This window comes from Macaca nemestrina, chromosome 11 (genome assembly GCF_043159975.1).
Source record: "Macaca nemestrina isolate mMacNem1 chromosome 11, mMacNem.hap1, whole genome shotgun sequence".
Classification (NCBI taxonomy): Eukaryota; Metazoa; Chordata; class Mammalia; order Primates; family Cercopithecidae; genus Macaca; species Macaca nemestrina.
In genome coordinates this window covers 131,290,721-131,310,271 of record NC_092135.1, presented here as the reverse complement: position 1 = coordinate 131,310,271, position 19,551 = coordinate 131,290,721, and the positions used below count along the sequence as shown (strand labels likewise).

Genomic DNA, 19,551 nt, shown 5'->3' with positions numbered 1-19,551 from the left:
AATAGGTTAGGACATGGAAGACTCCACATACATGTCTTAGGAGCCTGCTGTGTTCAGGCCCCAGGCATAAGTCATGAGCCAAGCGGACACAAATTGTGGCCCTTCTGAGGCTTCCATTCTAGGGTGAAAGCCCAGGGCGCTTTCATAAGTAGGGAGGGAGCCGTCTTAATGAAGAGGATACTCACCTTGACTCCTGCGTCCTTGGGGGGAGACCCCGGTTTGCTGTCGAGGGTAAAAACTTCTTGGGTGATATGGGTGGCTGGCAGGGAGGTGTCGTAGGACTTTCTCCCCTGCAGGGCCCCAGCGGGGAGTCCTTGGGTGGCTGGTCATAGCTCCAGACTGTGGGCTGCTGGTCAGGGGACAAGGTCTGCTTCACGTGCAGGGGCACTGGTGGCCCAAAGGGCCCCACTCCCATGTAGTTGGGGTTGAGGATTTCGGTGATGCTGGAGCCACTGCATGGAGGGGCCCTGCAGGGAAGACATGGAGTCACATCTCAGGGGTCCCTTCCCTTCTCAGGGTCAGCACCAGCCCAAGGAAAGTGTCCTCTGACAACCCTGGGGCTCCCTCGGGCTCTCCTCAACTCCTTCACCTCTTGGGCAGTGATTCATTCATTCATTCATCTATCCACACAACACTGTGGTTACTGAGGGCCTTGAACGCACCCGGCCCCAGGCCAGGAGGAGGGAATATGGCTGTGAGTGAGGCAGCCGTGGTCTCTATTCTTATGGAACTCACTTTTGATGGGAGAGAAAAACAAGCTCAGTGGCACAGAGACACAATATTGATGTAGTGCTGAAGTCTGAGAGTAACAAGGGGAAGAGATGGAGGCTAGTGAAGCATTGGGACCAAATGGGCATTGGGTGGCCCCAGGAGGCCCCATCTGAGGGGTGGTCTTTTAGCTGAGATAAGAAGATAAGCAGACAAGAGAGAAAGAAGGGGAGAGTGTTCTCGGCAGTGGTAAGAGTACTTGCAAAGGCCTCCAGGTGAGAGGGGTTTGGCCTGTTCCTGGACAGTCTGAAGGCTGGTGAGCAGGTGCAGAGGATGGAGTGAGAAGCTGCAAGGCTGGTGGGGCAAAGAGATGGTGGGGGGTGGCCTGGGTGGCAGGAAGGAGGGGATTTTCAGGGCAGACTGTGGCAGGGGTTCATCTGGAACACATCAGCCCACACGTTTGTGTGTGCAGCGTCAGCATGGAGGCAGCCACGTGCATATTTAGAAAAATGAGTGTGAGGTCACAGAGATCAAGGCTGGAGCCTGGAATGGGGGGCAATCAGCTTAAAGCTATGGAGGGCATGGCCCAGGCCTGGGTGAGGTGGCCCCAACAGATACATTGCATGCTGTCACTGTGTCAGGCACTCGCCTCCTGAGAACTGAGTTCTGAGTATATAGATTGTCAGGGACACTCCACATCTCCCATGTGCTCCGCCAGCCTGGTTCCGAGTTGTACCTTGCTGCCATCCACCAGTGTCTGCTTCAGAAATAAATGCTTGTTCTCAGGCTAGTCAAAATGGAAAAGAATTTGTTTCCCTACACTGATCCTGATTTTGGAACCCAGTAGACACTTCAGAGCCAGGATGCATTTGCTGATGGGATTATCATAGGAGGGAAAGAGGGAAAGGGGATGCTTGTGTGCCCACAGCTGTGAACGTCGGAAGCTGGAAGTGGATCAGGGAATGTGCTAGAGATGAGAATTCCTGTGTTCAACGGGGGTGGCTGGGGTGAGGGCAAGGGTTGGTGGGGACGAGTGTTGTGGGGAAGGGAGGGAGGAGAGGAACAAGCTATGTCTGCTGCTGGCATGGTTCTGCCTCCTCGGCTGGTGAGCTGGCAAAGAGACCAGAACTTGATTCTGGAACTCGAGACCACATCGGTGAGTTAGGGCAGCCCTGCTACCAAGAATGTCTGTATTCTGGTAATACAGACTTTAACATCTGTACTATTCTCAGTTCAGTCTCTGCCGAGAACAACCGGTGTGCATTTTCCCGCAGTGATTTTTCTTGCTAGTGATAGGGTGGGGTTTGGTGGCCACAGATCCCATGATTGCTGGTGTCGTTTGTCCCAAAGGAGACACAGCCACCATTTGTAGACTTGGAATCTCTCCATCCTCTCTGCAGTCACTTCTTCATGCACTAGGCCGCAAGTTCCTAAGTCAGGGACTGCACTGAATTTGCCTTGATTTCTCTAGAACTGGACACATCATAGGGACTCAAAAATGTTAGCTGAGTCAAACTGAACTTTCCGTCACGTTAGAGTTTCCCAGGCTTTGTCACAGTCACACCAACCTCCCCAGCAGTCAAACGACACCGAGCAGTCAGGAGAGCACCTCTCCTGGGCTGGAGCTTCTTTCTCCTGTGTCCTGGGTCTCTCTGTGCTTCAGTTCACCTTCTCACAGGCCCTGGGTCTGCAGAGCCATGCTAGTGTTTTGTTTTGTTTTGTTTTGAGACAAGGTCTTACTCTGTCGCCTAGGCTGGAGTGCAGTGGCACAATCACAGCTCACTGCAGCCTCAGCCTTTTGGGCTGAAGCAATCCTTCCATCTCAGCCTCCTAAGTAGTTAGGACTACTACACCCAGCTAATTATTATTGTTATTTGAGACAGAGTCTCGCTTTGTCACTGCTGGAGTGCAGTGGCAAAATCTTGGCTCACTGCAATCTCTGCCTCCTGGGTTCAAGCAATTCTTGTGCCTCAGCACCCCCGCCCCCGCCGAGTAGCTGGAATTACAGGCATGTGCCACCATGCCCAGCTAATTTTTGTATTTTTAGTAGAGATGGGTTTTCACCATGTTGGCCAGGCTGGTCTCAAACTCCTGACCTCAAGTGATCCACCCATCTTGGCCTCCCAAAGTACTGGGATTACAGGCATGAACCGCTGCACCTAGCCAAATTTTTTTTTTAGAGACAGGGTCTCGATATGTTGCCCAGGCTGGTCTCAAAACTCCTGCGCTCAAATGATCCTCCAGCCTTGGCCTCCCAAAGTGCCGGAATTACAGGCATGAAGCATCACACCCGGCCAAACCATGCTAATTTGTCATGAGTCCCTGATATCCACCCTCCTCACACCTACCCCACACCCACTTTACCTGCTGGTGGCTTCCCACTGCTTCATGGGGTCATGGCTGGTGAGGCTCTTCAGGGTCTTTGGCCCACTGGACTCATCACGCTCTGTCTTCACAAAGTCTGGAAGGAAAGGGCCGGGAAAGAGCATGTGAGGGCCCAGCTTCCAGAGCTTAGACAAGGGATGGCAAAGGGGTTTCCATTTGCAGGCTAAAGCTGCACAGTGAATAGTGAGTACCTGGGGAGGTGAGTTAAGCAAGATTCTGAGGCCTCATAAGAGTTCAGTGATTGATTAGTTAAGCCTGTTGTGGATCCACGGAGAGTAAGCAAGATTCTGAGGCTTTGTAAGAGTTCAGTGATTGATTAGTTATGCCTGCTGTGGATCCACAGAGAGGAGAGTTGGGATCCAGAGTTATCATTTCATGTGACATTTCCAACTTATTGGTCTCATCAAGGAACAAAGCAGGCAAATATGTTTTGTCAGACCAGGCGCGGTGGCTCATGCCTGTAACCCCAGTACTTTGGGAGGCCAAGGCAGGTGGATCACTTGAGGTCAGGAGTTCCAAACCAGCCTGGCCAAGATGGTGAAACCCTGTCTCTACTAAAAATACAAAAATTAGCTGGTGGCGGGCACCTGTAATCCCAGCTACTTGGGAAGGTGAGGCAGGAGAATTGCTTGAACCGGGGAGGTGGAGGTTGCAGTGATCCGAGATCGTGCCACTGCACGCTAGCCTGAGTGAGACCTTGTTTTAAAAAAAAAAAAAAAAAAAAAAATGGCTGGGTGCAGTGGTCACGCCTGTAATCCCAGCACTTCAGGAGGCGGAGGTGGGTGGATCACTTGAGGTCAGGAGTTCCAGACCAGCCTGATCAACATGGTGAAACCCTGTCTCTACTGAAAATACAAAAATTAGCTGGGTGTGGTGGTGGGTGCCTGTAGTCTCAGCTACTCTGGAGGCTGAGGCAGGAGAATCACTTGAACCCCAGAAGTGAAGATTGCAGTGAGCTGAGATTGTGCCACTGCACTCCAGCCTGGGGCACAGAGTGAGACTCTGTCTCAAGAAAAAAAAAAAAAAGCGGTTTGGAAGGTACAGAAACCTGGGTGGGCACCATGAGGGCGGGGTTTAGGCACGTACAAGGGTCTGTTTGTATATGTAAGTGGGCACCACGTGGCCACGTGGACAAGCAGAGGTCGCCCAAGAAATTGTAAATCTCAACTGCAGCTGTAGCTTTGGTCTTCCCCGGACAGCCTGGAAGGAGCCATTTAACAAGAGGTAGGTTCGCTTGGTACCCTGGGTCCTTCTTTTAGCGGAGATGCTAATGGGGGAATGACAAGGCCTAAGGGCTGATAGGTGAGGTTCGGTGCTGTGAACACTCCGCAGGGTCGGGGAGGGCGATCTGGGGGTGCTGGGTGTGGGTTCTGTTGGGAAATTTTTTTTTTTTTTTTTTTTTTTTTTTTGAGACGGAGTCTCGCTCTGTCGCCCAGGCTGGAGTGCAGTGGCCGGATCTCAGCTCACTGCAAGCTCCGCCTCCCGGGTTCACGCCATTCTCCTGCCTCAGTCTCCCGAGTAGCTGGGACTACAGGCGCCCGCCACCACGCCCGGCTAGTTTTTTGTATTTTTTAGTAGAGATGGGGTTTCACCGTGTTAGCCAGGATGGTCTCGATCTCCTGACCTCGTGATCCGCCCGTCTCGGCCTCCCAAAGTGCTGGGATTACAGGCTTGAGCCACCGCGCCCGGCCTGTTGGGAAATTTTTGAGTCGAGTGAGGGCTGGGTCAGATTGTCTGAGATCTTTTCCAGCGCTGGATTTCTGCTCTGAGGCCGCAGCAGAGAGAATATTCGATAGCTTTGCTGAGAGAAAGCACGTTCCTGTCCCTAAGTGGTGGGCTGAAGAGGGCGCTGGGGAGGGGCTTGCTGCTTACCATAGAGCTTCTCCCTTGTCTTGCCCTGAGAGGTCTGCAGCTTGATCTCCCCCTGGAAGTGGCCTGTCAACTCCCCATGGTGGGTGAGAGGCGTGTAGATGGGCAGCTGCGTTTCTGTGGCCTCTAACCGAAGGGCAATGCAGCCCTCGCCTGCGGGGAAAGCGGGAGACAGCTGGGTGAAGATTCTGCCTTTTCATGGCGGAAACACCAAACTCTTGGCCGGAGAGTTGGCTCTGTCATCCAAAGACGGTGCTTTGAAACTATGGCCCAGGGAAGGGTTATTTAATAAATACGTCAGAACAGCACCGCAGTACTTTGGGGGCAAATGTCTCAAGTCTTAGAACAAAAGGTGGATTAGTTGATGTAAAAAAATTATATTGTAGAAAACGTAGCAGAAAGACAGGATTAAACACTCATCTGATTGCTTTGGGAATGAAAACTTCCCAAGATCTGATGCAGTATAAGACATGACAGAACAACATTGGCGGCAAGAGAATATGCAAGTTTAAAACTTGCACAGAGGAAAAACCTAAAATAAAAAGAAAACAGATTGGGAAGAGTATCTGCAGCCAGCTCCCCAGGCAAGAGGGTACTCCATCTGAATTCCACGAGGAACTCCTCAAAATCAAATCCCCAGCACGTACATGGACAGATAATACAGACAGACATTTCACACGAAAAGAACTGCAGCCGGCTAATTTTAATAAATGGAAAATAGTTCCACTTTCCTAGCCATCAAAAATGCAAACTAAGGAATCACTAAGTTGCTCTTTCACAGACATGAAGTTGGCGTAGATAGGAAGGGAGAAAAATAACACCCAATGCACCGGGCACAGTGGCTCACGCCTGTAATCCCAGCACTTTGGGAGGCTGAGGCGGGCTGATCACTTGAGGTCAGGAGTTCAAGACCAATCTGGCCAACATGGTGAATCCCCGTCTCTATGAAAAATTACAAAAATTAGCCAGGGGTGGTGGTGCTTGCTTGTAGTCCCAGCTACTTGGGATGCTGAGGCAGGAGAATCTCTTGAATCTGGGAAGCAGAGGTTGCAGTGAGTCAAGATCGTGCCACTGCACTCCAGCCTCCAAAAACAAAAAACGAAACCACCCAATGCCAGCAAGGATGTGGGGAAGCCTGTCCATGGTGAGGTCGGCTGAGACAGCCTTTACAGCAATCAGTTTGGTGTCAAGTGCCAAGAAGCACAAACACTGACACCTCTGGCCCAGCAAACGTGGGAACCTGTCCTCAAGAGATTACTCAAAAGAATAAAAAATGTAGCTGAAGAATAATAAAAAATGTCCACAAAGAGATTCATCTCAGCATTACTGATAGCACCAACAAAAACAACTGACAGAAACTCAATAATAGTACTTTTAAAATGAGGAATACTTTTAAAATGAGGATGCAGTAAGTCCATGGAACATAACGCAGCCATCAAAAGGAACAGTCACAAAGATGGGGCAGGAGAAACATGGAAAATGTATTTAATCTAATACCAAGTGAGGGAAGCAGAGTATAAAATAATGTTTCTGTGATGGTAAGTATGAAAATCTAGGTGTGCCTATGCATGAGGCTGGAAATGTGAAACCAAAATAAAAATGATTACTGGAATGAGACTGTTGCTTTTTCTCCTTTTCCTTATGATGATATGCTGTTTGTGAGTATGAATGTGAAGCAGAAGAAACAAAGGAGGATTACAGGATTTTATTTTTAAAGACAGGGTCTTGCTGTGTCACAGAAATACAGGATTTGAATGAGAAAATGAAGCATGTGTTTTGTGTACTGCCTGTTTCCTGCCATCAAAGCTTCAAACATTTCAACAGCTACTCAGATGCTCTTGCATCTATGACGAGGGTACCCCATCAGGGCCATTACACTCCTCAGGCTCTGCCCACCCCTCCTCCAGCTCCGGGACCCTCTTGCCAGCGCTGCACTGGGAACAGGGAAGAGCTGCCTGGGCTCAGGCCCAAGATCCTGTTGTTACCTCCGACAAGCTACTCAGTAGCTGCATGAACTTCAGGTCTCCCAGCCTCCTTTCCTCACCTCCCCAAAGAGGGGAGCCACAGTGCCCACACCCAGGTGTTGGCAGAGCCTGCACAGTGGGCGACTATGCACAGGGCTTTCCTTTGTGTCTGCAGCCTCTTCCTCTTTAGTGACTTCCACCAAGCAGCATTCAAAGCTCTTCCATTTCAAACAAATAAGCACGTGGACAAATGTGCTCCCTTGACCCAGGCGCATTCTCCTCCGCCTCCTCATGCCCTGTTAACTAATAAGTGCCAAGGTCTGATGTCACCCTGGCCCTTCCATGGACACTGCGCTCACCAAGTCTGCTGATGGGCTGAGTCACTTCATCTAAGGGACGCTCGGTCTTTGTGTTGGGCCCCTTGGCCACATTTGCTATTGTAACCACACCCTCTTCTTGACCCAACTTTTCTGATGGTGTCCTCAACACCACAGCATTCTGGTCTTCCTCGTACGCTGTGGCTGTGCCTTGGTCTCCCTTACCCGCGGCACTACACCTAACCCAGTGCAGGAAGTGGAAGCATCATTCATGCAGCCCTGATATGGTTTGGCTGTGTCCCCACCTAAATCTCTTCTTGAATTGTAGTTCCCATAATCCCCATGTGTCGTGGGAGGGACCAGGTGGAGATAATTGAATCATGGGGTGGTTTCCCCATCCTTTGCTCAATAGTGATAGTGATTGATAGTGATCGTGATAGTGATGGTGAGTGAGTTCTCAAGAGATCTGATGGTTTTACAAGGAGCTTCGCCCACCAATGGGCACCCACTTCTCCTTCCTGCCATCATGTGAAGAAGGATGTGTTTGCTTCCCCTTCTGCCATGGTTGTAAGTTTCCTGAGGCCTTCCCAGCCCTGCAGAACTGTGAGTCAATTACACCTCTGTCCTTATAAGTTACCCGTCTTAGGTATGACGACAACATGAGAACAGACTAATACAGACCCTTTCCCCAATCCCAAGCCCAGTTTTCTACTCCATTCCTCTCAACGTTTTTCCTCTTCTCTCCCTTTTTACTGTCACTACTTCTATTCTGGCTCACTCATCTGTCATCTTGATCACTGCAGATGCAGATTTCCAAGATGTGAATCTGATCCTGTTACTTCCTTGCTTGAATCTTCAATGGCTCCCTACTGCCCTCAGGATAAGGTATTTGCTCTTAGCTTGGCTTGTAAAGAGAGGCTTGGTCTGGCTCCTGCCTCCAGCCTCTCTGTCCCCTCCAGGCTCTCTCTGCCTCTCTCACCCCATGCCTAGCCACACATGTGGTCTAGCAAGGGTGATCCTGACTTTGGGCTGGAGCCACAAACAGGCAGAGATGGTACAAAAGCCCCTGGTGTCTCTCTGGCCACAGGCCTCCACAGCCTGCCTGGTCTGGGCACTGGGCATTGCCGAGCAGAAGACCAGAGAGCCCTGGGCTGGTGTTTCCAGCACCCCAAGTGCCACTCAGGGGACCCTGAACCACACCTCAGCCCAAATTGCTCTGGCTGGGGGGAGGGGGTCTTCAGGCAGAGGGTGGCCACTCGGGGGCAGAAGCAGCAGCCCCTTTGTGCCTGAGCAGGTGTTTTAGAGACTGGGTCAGCAGAGGGGGGTCTGTGGCTCCAGATCTGTGAGCTGAGGAGGCTGACTCAGGACACATGAGAAGCAGAGAAGGGCAGGCAGACCTGGGTTCAAATGAGGGCACAGCCACCACTACCTGTGTGACTTGGGCAAATCACTTGATCTTTCTGAGCCTCTGTTTACTTGTCGGAGAACAGTAAGGTCTTGTCAAGATTGCATCACATAATACTGGAAAGTGCCTGGCACAGATCTCACACATAGGGAAGGCTCAATACGTGGAAGGGGTTGCCACTGCTGGCTGTCCTGCCCAGAAGCCTAGTCGGGAGGGAAGGATGACTTAGTGATGACAGTCCCACTAGTAGCCCTGGGATGGGGAAAGGAGAGGCAGGAGCCTATGACCGGAAGTGCCAGGTGGGCTCTCCCTGAAGGTGATGCTACGTCACAGGCCGCCAGCTCACTGGCAGGTGTGGCACCTGTCCACAGACCCTTACCATAGGATTCGTCGCTGTCAGAGGACTTGATGCTGATGAGGATGTGCTGGTCTAGCAGGTACTCAGGGTCAGAGATAATGGGCTTCAGCTGCAGAGAGAAGGGCACAGGACTGGAGTTGACGGGCAAGGGACAGGTGAGGGGACAGGTGGGTGTACAGGTGGATAAGGATGACGAAAGGTGTTCTTAGTCATCAGATCCAAATCTCTGCTGTCCATACCCAACAGAGCAGGTGGGGTATAGCTTTCACATACACCCTGTCCAGCAAGGTGGGGGTTAGCTTCCTTCCCTGTCCCCTTTACCTCCACACTGCACCCCAGGCCTCCTAAACTGAGCTGGCTCCCAGGTCCCAGCAAGAAGGCCTGACCCCAAATGGGCCCCATCCATTGCCCGCGTTCCTTCCCATCCCTAGGCCAGGGTCATGGAGGAGGACGCAGGCTGACGGACAAGTGGGGCCAGGCACCAGGTCTGGAATGACCCCTGCACTCCACCCTGCACCAGGCTCCCCGCACAGAGCACACACCTTCTCCTTGGCCTCTCCAGGACTGTGGCTACATCCCAGCCCTGCCCCTATCTGGCTTGCGCCTATCTGGGGAGGACACAGCCTCTGTGTCCATCATGGCAGAGCCCCCAGCTGGGCCTGGAATGTCCTACAGATTGTTAGGGGTGTGGCTCAGCGAATGACAGACACAGACTCCCACATTCCATCTGTGAGCACGTTTCCAGAACCGGGGACTGCCAGCTCCCCCAGAGGCCCTGCTGGCCTGGCCGGTGGCGGGGGGTGCTGCTAGCAGGCTTTGCACAATGCTGGGGGAGCCTCGGACCTCACCAGTGGGGGCTGTGTCCGGGCGAGCGCAGGGAGAAGCATCACACGCACACTAGCTCCTCATCTGCTACAAGTTATGACTTTTCAGATTTATGACTTTTTCAGATGTGGGGCTGTTCCTCACGATGACTCCCATACAGAAGGGCCAAATAAAAAGGTGATACTTTGTTCTAGGGATTCCCTCCCTTCCTTTCCAGACACCAAAAAGCTCTGGTACAGGGCTCTGGGCACCATGTTGGCCAACAGGGCAGACTCACTACATCTCCATTCAGAAAGTTCCAGGCCGAGCACAGTGGCTCATGCCTATAATCACGGCACTTTGGGAGGCCGAGGCGGGCAGATCACTTGAGGTCAGGAGTTCAAGACCAGCCTGGCCAACATGGTGAAACCCTGTCTCTACTAAAAGATACAAAAATTAGCGAGGCGTGGTGGTGTGTACCTGTAATCTCAGCTACTTGGGAGGCCGAGGCAGGAGAACCACTTGAACCTGGGAGGCGGAGGTTGCAGTGAGCCGATTTGGCACCACTGTACTCCAGCCTGGGCAACAGAGCGAGACTCAGTCTCAAAAAAAAAAAGTTCCAGAACAGATGATTGGAAATTGCAGTGGAGCTCTGGGCACTCCAGGGTTCCACGGCTGCACCAATCATCACTTGGCTCCTGGCACGAGGTGATGCCTGGCTCTAAGTTAGACCCAGGGCCAGAGCTGGGGGCCTCGGATGCAGGAGGAAGACCGGGTCCTCCCTGGGATGCAGTGGGAGTGGGGTGACAGACATCTGAACAACAAATGTCTCTGTGGGACACCACCACCCTGGCAGGGGGTTGCAGGGAGGAGGACTATCTAGGGGGCCATGGCAGAGATTTACAGGGTGAACAGAGGAGGCTGCCAGGCAACAGGGGTGGGACGGGGGTTCAGGGAGCAGGAGACAGTGAAGGCTCCTGCAGTCCTGTGGGAACAGCAGATGAGGCTGCTTAGCCCACTGGGCAACAGGAAGTCGACTGGATAAAGAGGGGGACGCCAGGATCAGATAGGCATTCCAGAAAGATCCATCAGCGTTCAGGATGCCTCAGCAAGAGGCAGGAGACAGGAAAGGTGGACCCCCTGGGAGGGGGCAGGGGGACAGAGGCAAGAGGAACAGCAGGACTTGGTGGCTGTGAGGATGTGGGGAGTGGAGGAAGACAGGGTGCCCTAGGGGGTCCCTGAGCTGGACAGGGGGGTGAACGTGTTGGGGAATGGGGTGCTGCTCTCTTTTCCAGCTTCACCAAAGGAGGAAACTACTGTTCAGGCCTTGCCTGGAAGCAGCCAGGGAGGAAGAGCAGGAGGAGGGGCTTGGGCCGGGTGAGGCAGAAATGTCTCCTTGGAGCCCAGAGCCCCCATGACTAAGGGGCCTGAAGACAGCCCCAGAACAGGGCCTTCTGACAGCTCTTCTGGGGCCTCAGTGGGAGACCCCAGTCAGAGCCACGTGAGCTGGCCGCGGCCTCTGAGTAATTTGGAATTGGGCCACAGTGGGGGGAATCTGGAGTTCAGGTCAGCCGCTGCTCCTCAGATGATGTGGCTTTTTTACATGGCCTGAGAGTTGGTTCCAATCAAAGGTTAATGCCAGTGTGGGTCCAGCCTCCTGAAACCTGCCTACATCCTACCCCAGTCTCAGGAGAGAATGGGTCCCTCCACCTGTCCTTTAAAATTCACCTCCAGTGTCACCTCCGAGGGAACCTCCGAGGGCAGCCCCCAAGATGCCCCACCTCCTGTGATGGATCTGCCTGGCCTGGGACTCCTCTCCATTCCACCCCTCCCTCGCGGCATGAAAAAGAAACTCACTTCCCACCCAGCATGAACAACCACTAAGCTCCTAATAAGCTTGTACTCGATGACACCCGACACCTCCACTGTCAATTTAGCACTACAAAAGCAGATTCAGTAGAAAAGCATTAAAAAAAAAAAAAAAAATAGAGACAGGGTCTCACTGCAGCACCCAGGCTGGAGTACACTGGCATGATCATAGCTTAGTGCAGCCTGGATCTCCTAGGCTCAGGTTATCCTCCCGCCTCAGCCTCCAGAGCAGCTAGGACTACAGGCATGCGCCATCATGTCTGGCTAGTTAAAAAAAAAAAAAATTTTAGGCTGGGTGCGGTGGCTCATACCTCTAATCCCTGCACTTTGGGAGGCCGAGACCAGTGGATCGCTTGAGGTCAGGAGTTTGAAACCAGTGTGGCCAACATGGGGAAACCCCATCTCTACTAAAAATACAAACATTAGCTGGGTGTGGTGGTGCACACCTGTAGTCCAAGCTACTCAGGAGGGTGAGGCAGGAAAATCGCTTGAACCTGGGTGGTCGAGGTTGCAGTGAGCCAAGATCATGCCACTGCACTCCAGCCTGGGCGACAGAGCAAGACTCTGTCTCAAAAAAAAAAAAAAAGAAAAACAAAAAAAAATGATTTTTTTTTTTTGTAGAGATGGGGTGTCACTGTGTTTCCCAGGCTGGTCTTGAACTTCTGGGCTCAAGCAATCCCCCCGCCTTGGCTTCCCAAGTGCTGGGATTACATGTGTGAGCCACACCAGGCCAGAAAACCATTTTTTCTATAGCAAAGACGACTGTGTTCCCACTAAAGTTTGGTTGAGTGTTTTCAATTCCACCCTCTGCTCTTGCAGGGTCACAGACATGTCAAGTACTTCGTGTGTTCACAAGTGTATGATTAGCAGCCAACAGACCCCTCTCTATGCCTCTCTGTACTCAATTCTATGAACCAGCACTGAATAGGAAAACAAGCATCAAAGCGGGTATTGGAGTTTTGGGGTTGCATCCTAGGTGTGTTACCGCAGCCATGAGGCCATGAACAAACAGCGCTTGGCCCTGCACCTGATTTTCCTTCTTTGCAAAATCATGTGGTTAGATGAGCTGACCCTCTAGATCCCTTCTGTGATCCTTTAGGGGAACTGAAACCATTTAGGAATAATGAGGCCACATACCGACTGCTGCAAAGCATGTCATGAACCACCGCGAGCGAGAGCTTGCTCCTAGAGGGGCTTCTTTCTGCATTTGGTCTATGAGATTTCTGCCCCCTCTGGTCAGGCCTGGCCATAGCTCTGCCGCTGGCTGGTGCTCCCGGCCTAGCAAATGCAAATCTTCTCTTGGGGAATGCCTTGCTCTAGAATTACCTTTGGAAGGGTCTCACCAAACTTCACCACCAGCTCCCCCTCACTTCCTTCTTCATTTTCTCCTTCCTGACTCTTGACGAAACCTGTTAGAGGACAAGAAGGCTGGTTTTCAGAAAACAGAGCAAGAACCAGACAGAAAAGACTCCCTGGTCACCCCACCCAGACCGAGGAAGATGTGCTCTCGCCCTTTTTTTTTTTTTTTAAATCTCGGGGCCTCAGCATCATTTAGGAGTCAGGCCTGCCGGGGATTCTGTTTTTGTTCAGGGACTGGTCATTTGCCAACATGGTCTAATTATTTTTAGGAAAATCAAAGAGATTCCCCTCCTTTTTAGTTCCTCTTTGCAACAAACCAGGCAACAAAGAAATCATCACATCACAGGCAAAAAGATTAGGAAACTTGACAGCTCGTCCCACGCCACTCAAGATAGCAGCCTTTTGAAATTCTAATTTAAGCTTCCTAATATGCTGTTTCCATAGAAATGTATGCAAGTGTCTTGATAGTTTATTAAAACCACCCGCACAAAAATCTTCATCATTTTTCGAACCGCTTTGACCCTGCTGGGTGAACTGGGGCTTGGGGACTCAGTGGCAAAGGCCGCTCTAGCACCAGGCCCGGGCCCGGCTGAGGTGGAGAAGGAGGTAGGGACCAGAGGGGCAGAACTGGCAGCACACGCTTCTTCCTGATTTCTGGAAGCATCCCAGCCAGGCCCTCACAAAATGCCCTTTTGTGGAGTTGATGTCCCCTATTTCTCCCCCGACCACTATGCAGACCATCTCAGTGAAGAGGGCTGGATACACGCAGCTCTTCCCTGGCCGTGAAACAGCTTTAGACAACATGCCTAGAAATGTCACCTGGAAAGGGTGTTTCCTAAACACAGTTTGTGCTAAATGCCGCTGGCTCAGGGGAGCCTGTCCATCTCCTGCTTGCTTTCGGACGCTGCAGACCCCCTGAGAAAGATGCCACGATCTCCAAAGAGCAAGAGGGGCCAGGGCGACAACAGGCAGCGACAGCTCCAGCCCTCACACTGGCTCTCTGAGGTCTGGACCTGGACCCAATGCTCTCTGGCTGAGTCAGAGCCCCAGCTTGCAGGGAACCTCGAGCGGGTCACAGTCCACCCTCAGGGGCAGGGATTGGACCCTGCCTGCCACCTACAAGGGACTGAGAGGTCAGTACATTCATGGCCATCCCTGCCCCTAGGGCTGCACAGGCCACAGGGGGACCCTTGGCAGTAACTGAGTGTCCCCTTGAGCCATCCACCTGCAGCCCCACTTCTCTGATCCGCTTTGTGAGTCTTTTCCAGGGAGAGGAGAAATGGGGCAAAGTGCCAAGTACAAAAGACGTTTATAAGAAGGCTCCGGCCAGCTCCGCCCAGAAGGTAGCTCAGCAGCCACTTACTCTCCAAGCAGCTCGAGTGGAACTCCAGGTAGAATTTGGTCTGGGACTTGGTCTTCAATGTGGCGTAGCACCTGAGAAACTCAATCTGTCCTTGGCTGTCGACAGTCCCAGGACCTGGAACAGGGGAGAACGGGGACTCAGTTCCACAATGTGCCTGGAGATGGAGCATTTCCAATTAGTTCTCATGCCACGTACTGAGCTCCTTCTCAGGGTCCCAGGAAGGAGGGAGTTTACTGGGAGGAGAACTAAAGCTACAGCGAAATCCAGCACCCACCCGAGCATCCTCAACCTCTCTGATGTATCATAAGCTGGCCAGGGCAGAGAGCGGGGCAGAAAGACGCAGAGTCCCAGGAGTCCGCACCTCATTTCAGCTCTGTCATTAAAGCTGTGTGACCTCAGGCAATACCCCCACTATTTCAGGCTCCCAGCTAGTTCCGGCAAAAAGACTTTGTAGAATGGCTGGGTTGCTCAATACCCAAATCAATGCTGTTGCTGAGTTCAGATGATGAGGGCTAGCAGCTCTTTCTCCCTCAGGCCCAGTGATCCCCGCTCCTTACTCTGGGCTCCGTAAGCTCATTTGTACAGAGTTAACTTGCCTGCAACTGTATTAATTTAGATGATGCTTTTGCAAGCATCCTTAAGCTGCTTTTAAACAAGTGTTCTGTCCTTTCATATACATTTTGAGCCACAGAACAGAGACTTGTTCTGAGACCATGAACAAATCTTTCCTTCCTCCATCCCTCACATCCTTCCTTCCTTCTTTCCTTTCTCTTTCCAAACCCCACAGTGCCCAGTCCAGGCTCTGCTTAGGTAGATGCCCTGTCAATGCTCAATTCCTGTGATCAGTGTTTTCGAGCATCTGCTGGGTACTGAGCCCCCGTGGAGGGAAGCCCAGCCCGACACTGAGGATGCCCTACCCCGGAATAGAGGAGGAGGTGGCAAGGGCAACCCCTTCAGGGCTGCAGGAGCTCAGAAAAAGGAGAGATGGGTGGAAGTCGGGGAAGAGGTCCAGCCTAAGGACTAGGAAGATTCTAGAAAAGCACAGTGGCCAGACTTAGGAAGGAAACACAATGGTGGGTCAAGGCTTGGGTGGAGAAGGGAGGTCACATTTCCGGGGCTGTGGATGTTAGATACAATAGGATGGAGAAAAGCATCCCAGGAAGACGGTGCTCCGGCCTCATGTGTGTCCCCCAGGGTATGAAGGACACAGAGCAAGATGGTCTTTCCTTGTATTTGGGTCCCCTATGTTCAGTTTTCCTAAAGGAGCCCAGTGACCACTGGACTGACCGTGGAGGCAGTGACTGGGCAGAGACAACATGGCTCCCTGGTCACTTAGGCCAAGGGCTGGATGGACACATTACAGAGAACACTTGGCCCAGCTGGGACGAGGGTAGCCTGGCAACCAGGGCTGGGCTGGATTATTTGAAAAATTACCTGCAAATCTAAATATTATTTACTGTGGTGTTTCCCAAAACTCAGTCATCTGCATGCCATCTTTTTTGTTTGTTTGTTTTTGTTTTTTTTTAATTTGAGATGGAGTCTGGCTCTGTCGCCCAGGCTGGAGTGCAGTGGCCGGATCTGAGCTCACTGCAAGCTCCGCCTCCCGGGTTCACGCCATTCTCCTGCCTCAGCCTCCCGAGTAGCTGGGACTACAGGCGCCCGCCACCTCGCCCAGCTAGTTTTTTGTATTTTTTAGTAAAGACGGGGTTTCACCAGGTTAGACAGGATGGTCTCGATCTCCTGACCTCGTGATCCGCCCGTCTCGGCCTCCCAAAGTGCTGGGATTACAGGCTTGAGCCACCGCGCTCGGCCCTGCATGCCATCTTAACGATTTTTACCATCTCTGCCTACCACGCACCTGTACTACTCTTTACTTAATATTTTCTCTAAATAGACTCACTTTTTAAAATTAAGTGTAGCTGAATAAGGTATATCACAACACTAAATGGAAAAACAATGGTGCTTGCCTTAAACAGAAGACATAAATTTAAAACATGTTAAAATAAAGGCATTACTAACAAATGCTTATTCATGTCCCCTGCCCCCTCCTCCCACCCCACTCCGATAATTGTCTTCAGGCCACACCTTGGTAAACACTGATTTACCCATGTTTTCAGACTAAAACTGAGGCTCAAAAGGCTGACATATTTGCCTAGCAGAGCGAGTAAAGTCTCCGGACTGAAATTGTGCTGTGGCTGGGACATGAAGAAACTGACTGATACTGTGGACTTGACTGGGAAAATGAGCCTTCCTCTAATGCAGACCGCTGACTGTTACCCGAAGACAAGCTCCCAACACTCCTTGTCATTGAGGAAAACAGAGAAACAGACACCGTCCTTTGCTTACCGTTCTTGGAGACAAACTGGGAAGTGACTCCTGCCTCAAACGTGGCAAAGACAGGGCTGTGGTCACTGGTCATGATGTCGCTGGTACTGCCTGCAGGGGAGGGAAGGCATTTTTCAGCAGGGAAGGAGAAGCCCTTCTGGTCAGGCCAAGGACGGCAACCCTAAAGCAGAAACTTTAGTTATGGAGCCCTCCAGAAGTGTGAAGGTTTTACACCTGCTGTCCTGTTGTCCTTCCACTGAAATGCTTAAAGGGTTCAGTGGAAGACAGTGTGGACACTGCCTCCTCCATGGATAAAAGAAGCCTGTGCTCATTTTTCCTAAATACCTATGGCTTTTTGAATTGATTAGGGAGTGTGAACCATGGAGATTTTTCTGGTCTAATCATATTATTTATTTATTTATTTTTGAGACAGAGTCTCGCTCTGTTGCCCAGGCTGGAGTGCAGTGGCGCGATCTCGGCTCACTGCAACCTCCACCTCCCAGGCTCAAGCAATTCTCATGCCTCAGCCACCCGAGTAGCTGGGATTACAGGTGCGTGCCACCACGCCCAGCCAATCTTTGTGTTTTTTATAGAGATGAGGTTTCGACATGTTGGCCAGGCTGGTCTTGAACTCCTGACCTCAGGTGATCCACGCGCCTCAGCCTCCCAAGTGCTGGGATTACAGACACGAGCCACCGCGCCTGGCTCACTTTATTTTATTGATGAGGAGCCCCAAACACGGGGTGGGAAGGGGACTGAAGGCCACTCAGCTCATCAGTGGGAGAGACAGGACACCTTCTCCATCCCACGATGCCTTGTAGAACCAGGAGAGAGCGGATGATGCCAAGTGTAGAAAACTCTGTTAAGGAACTTGGCACTGGGGTGAGAAGGGAGGCAACAGAGCACTTTGGGAGGGGGCAAGAGAAAGAGGACAGTTCTAGAAAGACAGTTCTTTCAAGATAGCCCGTTGGAGATGCCTGGCAGGAAGTGGTCACTCAAGGCTGGAGATATGTCTTTGGATGTGGAGTCTTGGGATTAAGTGGAAGCGGAAGACATTAGTGTGTTTGGGCTTTCACATGAAAGATGAGAAGAGATGAGGACAGAATTCCAAGGCACGCCAACCATGAATGGGCGGGCAAAGGAAAAACTGCCAGCAAAGGAGACCAAGAAGGTGATAAAACAGACTTGGTACCCTTTTCTAGAAAGCGTTTACAAATCAGCAAGAAAAAGATAAACACTCCACCGCTCAACCAACCAAAGGATATGGACAGAAAATTCACCAAAAAATATAAATGGCTAATAAACATGAAAAGAAAAAAGCTCACTTACTAAGGATCATCAGAGAAACACATGGAAACTACAAGACAGAACAGAGAAAGGGACAGGAGAGAAGGAGGGGAGTGGGGGCACTGGTTGGTAGTAGAGGAGGAAAAGATGGAGTCAAGGGTCTAGGGGCAAAGGCTAGGCAGGAAAGAAAGAGGAGGCTACCCCTTCTCTGAGAGAGGAGGGAGGAAGATGCGAGGACATCAGCCTAAAATCTGGACACGAGGCAGAGCGTGGTGGCTCACGCCTGTAATCCCAGCACTTTGGGAGGCCAAGGTGGGCGGATCACTTGAGGCCAGGTATTCAAGACCAGCCTGGCCAACATGGCAAAACACTGTCTCTACTAAAAATACAAAAATTAGCCTAGCGTGGTGGTGCGCACTTGTAATCCCAGCTGCTTGGGAGGCTGAGGTGGAGAATCACTTGAACCTGGGAGGCTGACATTGCAGTGAGCCAAGATGGTGCCACTGCTCTCCAGCCTGGATGACAGAACAAGAGTGTCTCAAAAAAACAAAACCAAACAAAAACAAAAAACTGGACATGAGTGGGAAGAAATCAGTGAGGTCCAGTGCTATGTGAGGCAGGAGGATGGAGGGATGGAGGTGGGGAGTCAGGCTGAGCACTGGGGTACAGGTTTGCAGTGGTAGTGGAGGAGGGGTGTTCCAGGGAGAATTTAATGGGTTGACAAGCAAGATTTTTTTTTAAGTATTCTCAGAATATTTCAGATATGTACTGAACGTAATAGCAATGGTACTACAGTGTGCACTTAAGCTCGGAGGCGGACTATAAGATGGGTGACCCTCAAAAACCCAGTCCTCCTCCCAGTAACCACACTCTCTGTGGTCCCCTCCCACCATGAGTCTGGGCCTAGCCATGTGACTTTCTTTGGCCAATGGGACCTTAGTAAACCTGAGGCCAACGAAGCCTTAAGAAGAATTTCCATTGGTGAGACTAGCAGCTGGGAACCCTGAGACCAGGAAGCAAAGCAGCCTGCACTGGCCTGCTGGATGATGAGTACCACCCATATGCCTGCTGACAGCCAGCCCACCCTAGATCTGATGGGCTCCTCCCTGAGTGTGCCCAGATGACACCAACTAGAGCAGAGGTGAGCAGTCCAAATTCAGCCTAGCCCAGAGACTCGCAAGCAAATAATTGTTTGCTTTAAGTCAGTGAGTTTTAGGACAGTTTGTGGTCTATATATGCATGGGTCTCTCTTGTTCTTATCTTTAATTTTTCCATCCCTGGTTAATGTTACACTGTTTTTAACTACTGTACCTTTGGAGTAAGTCCTGCCATCTTGGAAGGCAAGTGACCTGTTCTGCCTCTTCCTCCTCCTTTGTCAGAAGTTTGATAAGCAGTAGACAGCTGATTACATTGTAATTACATTGTAATGTAATGTAACCCCTGGCTACATTAATTGCCATGAGAAGACTAAGGCTCCCAGGTCACCCGCGTTTACTGAGCTCTGAACATCCACTCACTTTTCTTTTCCAACTTCTTGC

The 19,551-nt window shown here is 51.3% G+C and overlaps 1 protein-coding gene across 2 annotated transcripts in view; it reads right to left on the bottom strand.

Moving 5' to 3' along the window:
- LOC105473898 (inositol polyphosphate-5-phosphatase D) overlaps positions 1–19,551 on the bottom strand; it is a 152,759-nt gene that overhangs the window by 9,618 nt on the left and 123,590 nt on the right. For both annotated transcript variants that reach the window (XM_071073577.1, XM_071073578.1), the window contains 7 exons: positions 16,748–16,837; positions 14,402–14,515; positions 13,006–13,088; positions 9,028–9,115; positions 4,966–5,115; positions 3,073–3,169; positions 186–467 (listed from right to left, as the gene is read on the bottom strand). In XM_071073577.1, coding sequence (XP_070929678.1) covers positions 186–467; positions 3,073–3,169; positions 4,966–5,115; positions 9,028–9,115; positions 13,006–13,088; positions 14,402–14,515; positions 16,748–16,837 — 904 coding nt within the window. The remainder of the gene's footprint in view (positions 1–185; positions 468–3,072; positions 3,170–4,965; positions 5,116–9,027; positions 9,116–13,005; positions 13,089–14,401; positions 14,516–16,747; positions 16,838–19,551) is intronic.